This window comes from Helianthus annuus, chromosome 10, assembly GCF_002127325.2.
Source record: "Helianthus annuus cultivar XRQ/B chromosome 10, HanXRQr2.0-SUNRISE, whole genome shotgun sequence".
In the NCBI taxonomy this organism is placed as follows: Eukaryota; Viridiplantae; Streptophyta; class Magnoliopsida; order Asterales; family Asteraceae; genus Helianthus; species Helianthus annuus.
This window is the reverse complement of record NC_035442.2, coordinates 38,856,657-38,871,462: the sequence shown is the minus strand read 5'-3', so window position 1 is coordinate 38,871,462 and position 14,806 is coordinate 38,856,657. Positions and strand designations below refer to the sequence as shown.

Sequence of the window (14,806 nt, the reverse complement as noted above, 5' to 3'; positions counted from 1 at the left end):
AGGCGGATAACAACGTGGTTAATGGTACGTTCCTTGTGAATGGTATTTATGCATTATGTTTGTTTGATACTGGAGCCGATAACTGCTTTGTGTCGTTTGAATTCGAGAAGCTTCTTAGTCGTAAGCGCTCTTATCTGTCCTCGTCATTTGAAGTCGAAGTCGCTATGGGAAGAACTATTGCCGTTAATTCTGTACTCCGTGATTGTACCCTCAAACTCAACAATCACATCTTTCCAATCGACCTTATTCCAATGGAACTCGGAAGCTTTGATGTCATAATAGGCATGGACTCTCTTCGCGAAAACCATGCTGAAGTTGTGTGCTTTGAAAAGATGATACGATTCTCGCTCGCGAATGGTGATCTATTGTGTGTGTACGGTGAAACAGCGTCGAAAGGTCTCAAGCTTATGTCATGTGTCCAAGCTAGCAAGTATCTCCGCAAGGAATACCGAGCTTTCTTGGCCAACATTGTAGTAGCGGAGAAGGAAAAGAAAAAGAAAGTTGAAGTCAAAGACGTTCCAGTGGTTCGTGAATTTCCTTAGGTGTTCCCTGACGATCTTCCCGGACTACCACCAAGTCGTGATATCGACTTCTGCATCGACCTCATTCCTGGAGCTAACCCCGTTGCCAAAGCCCCTTACCGACTCGCACCATCCGAAATGAGGGAACTCTCAAATCAACTCCAGGAATTACTCGAAAAAGGCTTTATTCGCCCAAGCACCTCTCCTTGGGGCGCGCCAGTCCTCTTCATCAAAAAGAAGGATGGATCGTTCCGGATGTGCATCGACTATCGGGAATTGAATAAGCTAACCATCAAGAACCGATACCCCTTGCCCCGAATCGACGATTTGTTTGATCAGTTACAAGGTGCATCATGTTTCTCTAAGATCGATCTGCGTTCAGGATATCATCAGCTACGGATTCAAGAGGAAAACATTCCTAAAACCGCTTTTCGAACCCGTTATGGCCATTACAAATTTGTTGTTATGCCCTTTGGTCTAACCAACGCACCCGCAGTTTTTATGGACCTGATGAATCGCGTGTGTAAGCCTTATCTTGACTGTTTCGTCATCGTGTTCATCGACGATGTCTTGATATATTCCAGAACGAAAGCCGAACACGCGCAACATCTACGTTTGGTTCTCGAGTTACTCCAGGGGAACCGACTCTACGCCAAATTCTCCAAGTGCGAATTCTGGTTGGAGGAGGTTCAGTTTCTGGGTCACATCGCGAATAGTCAGGGTATCCATGTCGACCCCGCAAAGATTGAAGCCGTCAAAAGCTGGATTACGCCTAAGAACCCGTCAGAAGTTCGTTCTTTTCTCGGACTAGCGGGCTATTATCGACGATTCATTGAAGGATTCTCTAAGATCGCTGTGCCACTTACCGCTCTTACTCATAAGGACAAGCCTTTTGTGTGGGGAAATGCACAAGATACTGCTTTTCAAACCCTCAAGCACATGCTGTGCAATGCTCCCATTCTTACGCTGCCCGACGGAAGCGACAACTTCATTGTCTACTGTGATGCTTCTAACCTTGGTCTCGGCTGTGTCCTCATGCAGCAAGACAAGGTTATAGCCTACGCATCTCGTCAGCTCAAGATCCACGAGAAGAACTATACAACCCATGACCTCGAGCTAGGCGCGGTTGTCTTTGCATTGAAGATTTGGCGACACTACCTGTATGGCACTAGGTGTACAATATACACTGATCACAGGAGTTTACAACACATCTTTAATCAGAGAGAGCTTAATATGTGTCAACCCCGATGGGTAGAACTTCTCAACAATTACGACTGTGAGATTCGTTATCACCCAGGCAAGGCGAATGTGGTTGCCGACGCGCTCAGCAGAAAGAGTTACGTGCTCAGTACCCGAAACATCCAAGCCCAGCACAATCTCGAAACCCTTATTCGCGAAGCTCAACATGCTTGCTTTAACGAGCGTACATTGAAGAAAGAGAGAATCTATCACGATGGAGCTCAGTTAGTAAGTAAATCCGATGGGATATTCTATTATCTGGACCGAATTTGGATCCCTAAGCGGACCGAATTGCGAAAGATTATCATGAATGAAGCCCATAAATCCCGGTATTCTATTCATCCCGGTGCAGATAAGATGTAACAGGACCTTCGCTATAAGTACTGGTGGTCGGGCATGAAACGAGATATCGCCCTCTACGTTGGAAGTTGTCTAACTTGCGCAAGAGTCAAGGCTGAACATCAAAGACCTTCTGGCTTACTCGAACAACCGCCGATACCTATATGGAAGTGGGAGAGTATAGCTATGGATTTCATAACAAAACTCCCGCCCACGCCATCAGGTCACGACAGTATTTGGGTCATAGTCGATCGTCTAACGAAATCAGCCCACTTTTTGCCGATACGAGAAGACTATAAGGTGGAGCGACTAGCCCAAATCTACACCCACGAGATCATTTGTAATCATGGTACGCCTCGTGACATCATTTCAGACCGTGACGCTCGGTTCACTTCGCGATTGTGGGAAACGTTTCAAGCGGCCCTTGGTACGTCGCTTAATCTGAGTACTGCATTCCATCCTCAAACCGACGGACAGACTGAAAGAACGATTCGTACTCTTGAAGACATGCTCCGAGCGTGTGTCATAGATTTTGGTGGTAGTTGGAACAAACACCTGCCATTGGTGGAATTCTCGTACAATAACAGCTATCATGCCAGCATTCAAATGGCACCTTTCGAGGCTTTGTATGGTAGAAGATGTCGATCGCCTATTGTGTGGCACGAGATCGGTCACTCGCAACTAACCTGTCCGAACCGGTGCAACAAGTAAGAACCCACGTTCTACAGTTTAACTCACCGTCAAGTTACCTTAAAAGCATGACAAATAATCAAACAGCCAAGTGTTAGACGAAAGGCCGACCAGGTCAGAAATGCTGGCCGAACGGCTAGGCTGTTCAAACAGCCCAGCCGATCGGACATACCAGCCGATCGACCAGGCCAGCCGATCGGCTAGCACATGGTCCTACTTTTCAAACTTTACAAAGTATGCTATTGACGAAGTGATGTTCGATCGAGTATGCTACTCGATTGGTAAACATTACTCTTCGGATCATAAGATACTATGCTTCAACACTCAATTGATTTTACAACTCGTTCGTAGTAGGGAATGCCAGCCGATCGAATGGTCTGTTCGGTCGAGCGACATCCTGTTGAGAACCACTTCAAAAGTTCCCAGCCGATCGGTTAATCCGGCCGATCGAACGGACCGTTCGATCGATCGACCTGAAAGGTAAGAACACCTTAGTGCTCTCATATACTACAACGAAAACTTCAAAAGTTCAAATCCTCAAACACAAACACACCAGAGGAAGAAACAATCCACTCGAATGGCCCAGCCGATCGAGCCTACCGGCCGATCGAACAGGACTGTCCAAACGGACATACCAGCCGATCGAACAGCCCGTTCGATCGAACCTGCCGTTCGATCGACCAGCCTCTTCGATCCATCCACATTTGTTTACATTTCCACGTTACTCATTGTTGTGCTATCGAACTATTCAGGCTAACCTTACTCTCAGCGCTCCCTTCAATCCATAATCAATCACTGTGAGTATACTCGATCACTTTTTGCTTTTAGCACTTTTGGGTGTTACATACGTTACTTATATCAAAACACAATCGATCACACTACTCAAACTACTTGAACGCTAACCAATATGCATGTATTACGTGACTTAATGAATATTGTTGATTGTGTTTACACGTGGAATGCTGTCTACCTGCCTTAACGACGTAGTACTATAGTTTGGACTCAGCACCCGTTTACACGGGGGTTGTTAAGGACAATTACTTGCATGGATTACGGTGGTAATCATGTATTGCGAACCGTCTCGGACGGTCAACCCGCAGTCATTGGTATCGATAGGTCCATGTCGATAATTAACATGCTTCGTTTTCCTCTGTGTACGTGCTGGTTATGCGTAAACTATTCAAACTCTATATGCTATTATCAAACTTGTGTGCTCACCTTTACATTATATGTATTGACTTTATTTTAACGTATGTGACAGGTATTTAGGATGGTTATTTGCTAGGAAAGCGAGGCTAGAATAAGTTTCTAGAAGCCCCCAACAAATGGTTGTCTGCCAGGAACAAGTGTCTGGGGCATAGTTGTCTGTAGATCTTGTCCTCTGGCATTTCAGCCAGAAAGTCAACAGAATTGGGGTCTAGAAGCAGATAAACAATTGTTGTAATAATATTTGAATCTGAGTTGTCGGAACGGAATTTCTTGTTTGGATGATTATCTGTAATGACATGTTTGTTTATTCGGGATACGGTATGGGACGTATCTTTAACTGGATTATATAAATAGTTTTTATGGAAACTTCTGAACAATCTGTTTCGCTCAGTGCCATGCCCCGATGTTTCCGCCATCGGTTGGGGTGTGACAGACTGAGTCTAGTGTTTCTATCTCTGTTAACCCACCAACAGTTGAGAAAGCTACACTGCAGGAATTACAAGTAATTCATGTCAGTAGTTTAAGTGGAGCAGCTACTACTGTTGTTGAAGCCACTGGTTTACACCTGGACAGTAGTTTCATTAGCGAGATTCCCTTGAAGGCAATTTCTTCTTTGGGAACCATAGTGTCCACTGGTGTGTTTCCATTATATGCTGGTTACCTTAAAATTGTAAGCTCTGCTGAAGAAAGAAGTCCAAAGTACCGAGAACAAGCTGCATCAGTGGATGATTTTTGGGAAATTTTTCCTAAGTCAACCACTGATACAACCACCACTGGTGGGAAATCAGATGATCCCATTAAATTGGGTGATGGTTTAAAGTACCAAGAATTGACGGAGAGGGTTGATAAACTTGACACATCTGTTGGAGAAATCAAAACTATGTTGCAACAGTTGTTACAAGCTCAAAAGGCTACACCCATTGCTGCACCATCCGCAACATCTGATCCATCTGCTGCTGAGCTATGGCATCTGTTTCAACATCTGTTTCATAAACAAAGACAATATGCAGATCAACAGCATGAAGTTCAACTTCAAATGGTCAGAAATGTCATTGAAGCTAGGTACAAAGATACTCAAGCAGATATCAAAGCCATTAAAGCTCATCTGCTTCAAACTACTGGCACTGCTCCTCCTTCAATCATCTTTGTTGAAAATCCTAATGATGTCAAAAATTGGGAGAAAACTAAAGGGAAGAAGGGAAAAGAAGATGGTTTATACATGCCAGCAGATCGAATGTCCAAACTTGTGGTAGAAATCCCAAGACCAGATAGTTTAAAAAGGTTGATGAGACTCAAAATGCATTTGCAGCATTAAAGGCAAACATGAAAGGATCTAAAAAGTTTGAGGAGGAGAAGAAAGTTTTGATGGAAAAAGAAGAGCATGGTACTTCTAAACCTAAAAGAAGACAGCCTACCAGAAAAGTAATTCAACGCAAAACCACACCTTCCAAAACCACCAAACAAACTCCTCAAATTCCCAAAATTTCCTGTCATCAAACCTCCAAACCAACAAATGTTAAGACCTATGTTGTATCAACAGTTGTTGGTACTTCAGTTGTTTCAACAGATGTTATCTCAACAACTGCCATCACTACTACATCAACCCACAGTCAATCCACTGTCATACCAAAAACAATATCACCATCACAAAATCCAGCTGCCAAAAAGCAGAAAACAACAATTGACACATCAACTGTTGTAGTGACCACAGTGGTTGGAAAACCAGTTGTTTCAACAAGTGTTAATCAACTACTTCAATCTCTGCCACCGAAACTATAAATACACCACCAACTTCTCCAAAGCACAAAAGGAGAAAGATAACAAACAATGTAGTGGAAGATGACACTTCCCCAACTCTAACATCTACACAACCGCTGTCCACTGTCACCATTCGAAACCCTGTTCCATTATCTTCAGTTCAACTCTTCAATCAAAACACTGCCATTGACCCTGTAGGAGTACAATATCCTCTAGATCTTCCAGCAGTCAGGGAGGAAATCAAATCCTTCTACTCTGAAGCTGATCCTGAAAAGAGGAAACTCCCATCTGTTCAAGGTTATCCTTTGCCAAGAAATATAGAAGAATATCTCAAAATAAAGGCCCAACAAGCAGAGGATATATCTAAAAGAGATATACAGAGGGAAAGTCTGACAAAGAGATTCAAACAAATTATCAATATCTGCTCAGTAAAGTTAGAACTTTAGAGCAGTTCTCAAAGGTCTTTTGTCAGAAATTATCAGAAAAATATGATGAAAGCATGAGAAATTACTATCTTGAATACATAATAGCATACAAGAAGTACAAGGCAGAAAAGTATCAATACAAAGAATGGACCATCAGTGAACTACAAGAGGAGACAGTCAGAATTCAAAAGATGATTCAAGACATCCGTAAAGCAAACTCCTCCGGTTTGGGCCAATTACAAGAAAAATGTACCAGAAAGGACCTTGAAACTGAAAAGAATGAAAAAAGAGCTGATAACTGCTGATTATGGGTCAAGAAAGCATGTTACAAGGTGGAGAGAAGAAAAGGTGTTTGCTACCTACAAAAAGTTGGAAGAGTTAAGGAAGAGAGATCCCACTGCTCCTAAAAAGCCTGATTATCCGGAAGCAGTGGCTCCAGTGAAACAACAAAAATTGCCAATCAGGAGACTCACTGCTCCACATGGTAGCATCCTTTATCAAAGAAGTAAAGAAAAGCAGATGGATGAATTAACAAAAGAAGACAAGGCCCAAGAAGATTACATCATCAAAATGGTTTTTCAGACATTTACAGAAGAGAAACAAGACTCAGCAGAATCTAAACTTTAAGTTTTTATACTCTAAACTTTAAGTATTTACTGACTGACTTATTTATTTATTTTATTTATAAGTCTATATAAATATAACTATAATCATCATTTATATTTGTTATGCATGGTTTTCTAAGAAATCACTCGTGTTTGCACAATCTAAACTTTAAGTCTGTTAGACATCTTTTATTAAGTTTGTTAAAATCTTTTATATTTACTTATATAGTTGTCTTATAGCTATAATAAATAACACGTTTTGGTAAAATATCAATACACATATCTATATCTTCTGTCAATATGTGTTATGCATGGTTTTCTAAGAAACGACCAGTGTTTGCACACGGGTCTTACCGCTAGTACTAGATTAATTGAGAAATATGAAAAATATTCTGAACCACATATTTTTTCCAAGCAAAAATATAAAAAAAATTGTTGACATAGCAATTTTTTTTTAAATCGGAGCTATTTCTGTATTGTCAATCTTTTAACTATATATATATGTATAGGGGTTGGTTAACGTACAATTGGGTTTAACTACATTGCGTACGCTGTGAATATATAACATGCGATTTTGTTTTTTTAATCACCATGCGAATTTGTTATTTTTTTAAACATGCGATTGTTTTTTCACTCGGGCGATTTTACCGCTATCTAAAAAATCACATGTTGTAAGTACAAAATTTTCATGTTATATATTCACAGCATACGCAATGTACGTATGTTAAGCCCAATTGTACAATACATTTTTTATGTATATACATGTTTAAAATTGAAAAATAAGTGTTGTAAATCTATGATTGAGGTGAAAGATTTAGTTCTTTAGGGTTTAGCATTAGGGGTTAGTTTTAGTGTTTAGTATTAGTATTTAGGGTTTAGCATAAGAGTTTACGGTTTAGTTTTTAGGTTTTAGCATAGGGTTTAGGGTTTAGCTTTAGCTTTAGTGTTTAGATTTTGTTATTGTTCAATGAGCCGGTCCCAATGCCGCAGGAATGAACTCAATCAGCATTCGTTTGACTCGATTCCTACACTTCTTAGGTGAAGGATATATATTTTTCATAATATACACATATGTACAGCTTAAAAATTACTTAAATATATATGTGTATAATTCAAAATTGACAATATACATGTATGTATATATGCAAAAAAATCTTGAAAATAAGCGATTAGATGTATAAAAAAAAATTGGCTTGGAGAAATATGTGGTTAAGAATGCTTCTCAAGTTTCCCAAATAGGGTGCTCTTTTCTTAGGATCCCTACCCTACTTTAGGTATTATATTGGAAACAAACAATTAAGGGCCTCTAAACATGGATTTTGGGTTTTGTTATAAGCGATTGTGAGAAATCTTTTGGGTGTTGGATTTGTGAATTTTATAAAAATAGATTTAACCAAAAGGAAATTTGTTAAATATTTAACTTCTATTTTGCTTCCTGTGGTTTGGTCATTTTGACGGTTTCGCCTCAATGGTTTGAAAAGTGTCAGTTTCCTCCCTAATCTTTCTAATTTATCACCATTTTGCTTCCCGCTACTAACTCCATTCAAAATGTCTGTTAGTTTTGTGGGTATTTTTGTAATTTTATATATATACGGTTAAGTTCATTTGTGAACAACCCACTTGGCTGGAAACACTAGTGAACTAATCCTAGCCCTTTTTTATCAATACACAAGTGTAAATCAATGGTTAGGATTTGGTGATGAAAATACAAGTGTATCTTACGATTTGATGATTTAAAGCAAATAGCCAGGATTTGTTCAATTAGTTTACAAATACACTAGTGTTCACTCTAGAATCTCACCCTATATATATATATATATATATATGGTAGGGTTCCAGCATGAACAACCTCCCAAGAGTGAACTGCGTGAACAGATATGGACCCTTGATTTCCTTTTTAGTTGTTAACGGTAGGATTGTAATTATATAAAAAATTAGATTTAAATCATTATTTTAATAATTGAATTAAGTTACATCTTTCCTAATTTAAATTCATTATCCACATTATGTTTATTTATTAATAATATAATTATCAAAACAAACAACAAATCACCAGATTTCAATTTTAATTTTTATTTCAGATTTCATCACCAGAATTCAAATTTTGATTTTTAAGTAACCTTCATATTTCAACGGTATACACATGTGTACTTGGATATAAATAGAACAGTACACATGTGTACTCAGCATCATACATATGTGTACAGTAATTCGCAGGTGTACATCAACATTCAATACAAAAAAAAAAATTCTAAGATATCACAAAAAACAGACGATATACACATATGTACATCGCATTAAAAAGAGGGCAAAATCAGAATACACATGTGTACATCGCATTTAAACAAATAATTATTTTAGTAATTGAATTAGGTTACATCTTTCCTAATCCTTGATTTGATTTGTGAGAGATTTATGCAATCAATTTAAGAGAATAATTGATTACTTGATTTGTGAGAGATTTATGCAATCAATTTAAGATTGAAATTACAAATATACCCTTTTTGTATTTAATTAAAAGAAAAAAATTAACCAAATAATTACCATCATGCCACTCACTTTAATCTCAAGATCTTAAAAATCAAGGGCCCAGATCAGTTCACTCTTGGGATTTTGTTCACGTTTGAACCTAATCCTATATATATATATATATATGGGATGGTTCAAATGAAAACCACTTTTAACGCGAAAGCTCGAAAACTAACTAAAAAAGCCTAAAAAACACATCAAGTTTTTTTTGGCATTTTTTTTATTAAAAATTGCTAGTTTTTGTATATAAAAAAATCTTTTTTTTTTTCAAAAAAAAGAAAATTGTAGTGCACATGTGTAACAATTCACATGTGTAGTACACATACACATGTGTACTATTACACATATGCACTACAATTTTTTTTTTTAAAAAATGTTTTTTTGTATACCTAAAATATCGAAAATTGTTATTAGGTTCATTTGTGAACAACCCCTTTGTTGTGAACACTAGTGAACTAATCCTAGCCGTTGATTATCAATTTACAAGTGTAAATCAATGACTAGGATTTGTTCACTCATTTCACAAATACACTAGTTGTCACTCTAGAACCCCACCATATATATATATATATATATATATATATATATATATATATATATATATATATATATATATATATATATATATATAGGGGAAGGTTCATTAAATAGTTTTTCACTTATCTCATTTATTATCATTTTTGACTAATTAATTAGTCATAAAGACTATTATCCTCCACACTAACTTTTTTTGCCTACACAAATCAAAAGTTATCCTACATATTTGGAAATTCATTCTACACGTTGAAATTTATCCTACACAACTCGTAATTTATCCTACACAACTCATAATTTATCATACACTTTAAATTAAATTATTTTCTTTTTTTTGAAAAAAAAATATTTTTTGAAGATAAGTTGGAAAAAATTTATTATAGTTAGCTATTAAAGAGGAAGACTACAAATTAATGACCTATGTAGATTTACTAATGTAACCTTGTAGTAACATTAGCTACTTATATTAAATGAAGTAAAATAAAGCTTTCTTATTGGTTGAAATTTCGTCTTTTTTATTCTTACAAAAAAATTCTTCTCATTTGAACTCTCCAATATATATATATATATATATATATATATATATATATATATATATGGGATGGTTCAAATGAAAACCACTTTTATTGTGAAAACTCGAAAACTAACTAAAAAAAGCCTAAAAAACACACAAAAATTTTTTTTTTTCAATTTTTTTTTATAAAAATCGCTAGTTTTTATATATAAAAAAACTTTTTTTCAAAAAAAAAAAAAAAAAATTTGTGTAGTGCACATGTGTAATAATACACATGTGTAGTACACATACATATGTGCAGTATTACACATGTGCACTACACAAAAAATTTTTTTTTTTTTTGAAAATTTTTTTTATATTAAAAAACCTGCGAAATTTTGATTGCAAAAAAGAAAAATTAAAAAAAAAATTTTGTATGTTTTTTTGGCTTTTTTTAATTAGTTTTCGAGTTTTCACAATAACTAGTGGTTTTCATTTGAACCTTCCCCTATATATATATATATATATATATATATATATATATAGGGAGGGGCTCATGCGAGAACTCCATTTATTGTGAGAACCGCGAGAACCAATGTGAACACAACCTAAAATAGCTAAAAAAAACTAAAAAACCCTAACCCCCACCCCCCCCCCCCACCCCCAAGCTAAAATGCTAAAAACTAAACACCCCAAAAAACCTAAAAAAATCTTTAAAAAATCTAAAAAATTATTTTTTTAATATTTTTTATGCTTAAATCGCTACTTTTAGTGGCCAAAAAGTAGCGATTTTTATATAAAAAAATATTAAAAAAAAAATTTGTGTGATTTTTAGCTATTTTTAGTCATTTTTTGTTGTGTTCACATTGGTTCTCGTGGTTCTCGCAATAAGAGGTGGTTCTCGCATGATCTTCTCCCTATATATATATATATATATATATATATATATATATATATATATATATATATATATATATACACATACATATATATATGGGAGAGTTATCTTAAGAATGCTAAATATTGCGAGAACCGTGAGACCGAATAAAAAAACAATCGAAACCAATTTTTTTAATACAACCATCGTGGTATTTAAGATACATGAAAAAAAAAGAATTTACAACATCAAATAATTCATTTCTACTCTTAAAATCACTCCTATTAGATTTTTTAAACACGTGTAAATATAACAAACTTACATATGTGTAAGTGGCAAATTTATACATGTGTAAATTTTCTTTATTTACGAATTCACGTAAAACATGTAAATTAAATTTCTAACAATGTATTCGAATAATAATGATATGTGTAAAAAATTTGAATTTAAATTGTATTTTACCAAGTTCTCGCAATTTATCCATCCATTCTCACAATATTTAGCTTTCTCATTTAAGTCTTCCCATATATATATAGAGGAAGTGTAGGATACAAATGCCCTTATCCTACATTACATACGCGACTTCATTGGTCGTACGCGTGTGCTGATTCGTTTTTCTTTCATAAGGTTAAATCAGACAATTCATTCAATCAGCTGAGGGCAAATTAGTCTATTCATTCAATCAGCGAGAAGTTCGTTACACTACTATCTCGGTAATTATAATTCGAATCAGTTTCAAATTTTTCATAATTCTCAAACAATACATTGCAGTTTTCGTTGTTCTGCTTTAGGGTTTGATTCAATTGTTTTGTTCAATGGATCCACAGAGCAGCACCGGATGAAACACGCATGTTGAGTTAGAAGACGCTCGATCGGTTGGTGATCAGGTTCAATTATCTGCATATCAGAGAGTTACGATTGACGATGTTTTAAATCCTGAATCTGCAAATCCAAATCCAAATGCAAATACAAGTGGTGTAAATGAGTGTTTGAATGGTAATTTATGTTAATTCAGATCTTTAAATTGTTCGTAGATGTGTTTTGTTTAATCGTAGTAATGATTTTGCATTATTATAATTGATTTGAAGGTTTTGAATGTTCAATTAGAGGATAATTGATATGAAAGCAAATTCTATAAGTTCGCATGTTTTGGGTCTGGGAATTCGCATGTGATGTTTATTTCTAAATGCCGATTTCGCATGTTATGATATCATAAATCGCATGTGTAAAGCATATTTATCAAAATGGTCATTTTCGCATGTTATGAGTCCAACAATTCGCACGTTTTATTGTTCTTATGATGAAATTATGGAGTTTTTAATATATCGCATGTTATGAGTCCTATAAATCACATGTGTTTCTTTTTTTTTTTAAATTTTGATTTATGTAGATGAAAGGCTTTATATTCCGGAGGTTGAACCATCAGCTACACCTGTGGTTGGAATGCAATTTACCTCTATCGAACAAGCATACGTGTTTTACCAAACATATGCTAAGTTAGCTGGTTTTTCTACTCAGAAAGGTAGTGAAGTACACAGTGGTGGTATAACCAAAACTAAGTATTTTGTTTGTTCTAAAGAGGGACATAAGCCATTGTTTATTGACGATGCTTATTCGAAGTCAAAAAAGCCATTCAAATCAAGGAACAGGGGGACCATTAGAACTGGGTCCAAAGCTCAACTTATGATTTGCTCGGTAGATGGTAGATCATATACAGTCAAGAAATTCGTTGATGGCCATAATCATAAGTTTGTATGTCCACACGATATTCATATGCTGCCAGCGTACAGGCAATTGTCAGATGTCCAGGAGGAGATGATATGGGAACTAGGCACTCTAAACCTTGGCCCTGTCAAAGCTTTTCATATAATGAGGAAACGTTACGGTGGTTTCGAGAATGTTGGCGCCACCGTCGATGATTGCAAAAACTTTAAGACTCGAATTAACAACTATATAGGAGAATATGACGATGACATGGTGATCAATAGGTTGACTGATAAAAAACAATATTTAGTTGATTTTTCGTTTGAATATTCTGTTGATGAGGACAAACGGTTAACTGGTTTGTTTTGGGACGATGGGTTATGCAAGCGTAACTTTATGGAGTTCGGGGATGTGATATCGTTCAATGCAACTTTAAAGACAAACAAGTAAGTTTTACATAAATGGTTTTTAATTTTTTTCGCATGTTATATGATTTTGTAAACTTGCAATATCGCATGTTAATATACATTGAAGATTAGGTGTTGAATATATCACATGTTTTATTGTCTATTTCGCATGTCATATTTTGTCTATTTCGCATGTTACAATGTGTACTTCGCACGTTACTAAATCTTTAATTTTATTGAATTTCAGGTACAAGATGGTGTTTGTTCCGTTCACTGGGATTGACACCACTGTCGAAATGTAACCCTTGGAGCTGGGTTGTTGGCATCGGAGAACATTGACTCTTATAAATGGCTTCTCAATTCATTCTAAAGTCATTTGGATGGCAGCCGAAGGTTGTAGTGACGGACCAAGACCCTGCGATGAAACAGGCTATCGAGGATGTTTTTACTACTAGCAGACACAGATTGTGCATGTGGCACATAATGAAAAAAGTGGCAGATAAGGTATACTATGCTATATTGTCTTTCGTTAGCATTTTTTATACTATAGATTCGTTACAGGCTGATATGAAAACCATTTATCGGTATAGGTTGGACATGAGTTGTGCAACAATGATGGCTTTAAAAGGAAGATGTGCGATATTGTATGGACTGATTCCATTGAGCCAGAAGAATTTGAGAGACAGTGGAAGTTGGTAATGATTGAGTACGGTCTTACACAAAATAAATGGATTGATGATATGTTTGTGATGAGATCCATGTGGATTCCGGCTTTTTACCGGCACGAACCAATGTCTGGACTTATGAGAACAACTTCGAGATCAGAGAGTGAGAACCATTTTTTTGCCAAGTGGCTAATTCACAACTCATTCTTGTAGAGTTTATGAATCATTTTGACGGTGCAATGGATGTCCAAAGGTTCAATCACACAAAGAATGATTATATTTCAAGATATACTGCGCAAGATGATTGGAGCAAAACTAATTTGGAAAAAGATGCTGCTAAGATATACACCAAGTCTATATTCTTCGATCAGCAAACAGAGATATATGGAACTATTACCGAATGTTTGCCAATGGACACCAAAATCGAGCCCAGATAAGGATATCGTTGAAAGACTTTAAAGCTAACGGAGATGGGTTATTAGAGGTAATACAACATATATGTTAAAACATGCGATTTTTAAAACCCCCATGCGAATTTAATACAGAACATGATTTTACAATATGCGATTTTGATGAAATGCATGCGATTTTAAATTAATTCAAGAAAATGATTTTTTTAGACATCCGAAATTGTTCATATACACATGCGATTTTAATTTTTTATCTTTTATTTTGTTTTTTGTTTTTGTTTTCTGTAGGTGTATTTCAAGAATCTTGAAGATGATGCAACTGCACAATGTAGCTGTTCGCATTTTGAACAGTATAGGCTGCTATGTAAACACATCTATTTTATTTTCAAGATGTTTGGTGT

The 14,806-nt window shown here is 36.0% G+C and overlaps 1 protein-coding gene across 1 annotated transcript; it reads left to right on the top strand.

Annotated features, from left to right (window-relative positions):
* The first annotated feature begins 5,002 nt into the window (after positions 1-5,002).
* On the top strand, positions 5,003-13,632 carry LOC110880974 (protein FAR1-RELATED SEQUENCE 5-like). Its single transcript, XM_022129381.1, has 4 exons — positions 5,003-5,060; positions 5,308-5,382; positions 12,610-13,369; positions 13,578-13,632. Exons 1-4 carry the CDS (start codon positions 5,003-5,005, stop codon positions 13,630-13,632), a joined length of 948 nt encoding a protein of 315 aa, XP_021985073.1.
* Positions 13,633-14,806: the final 1,174 nt, after the last annotated feature.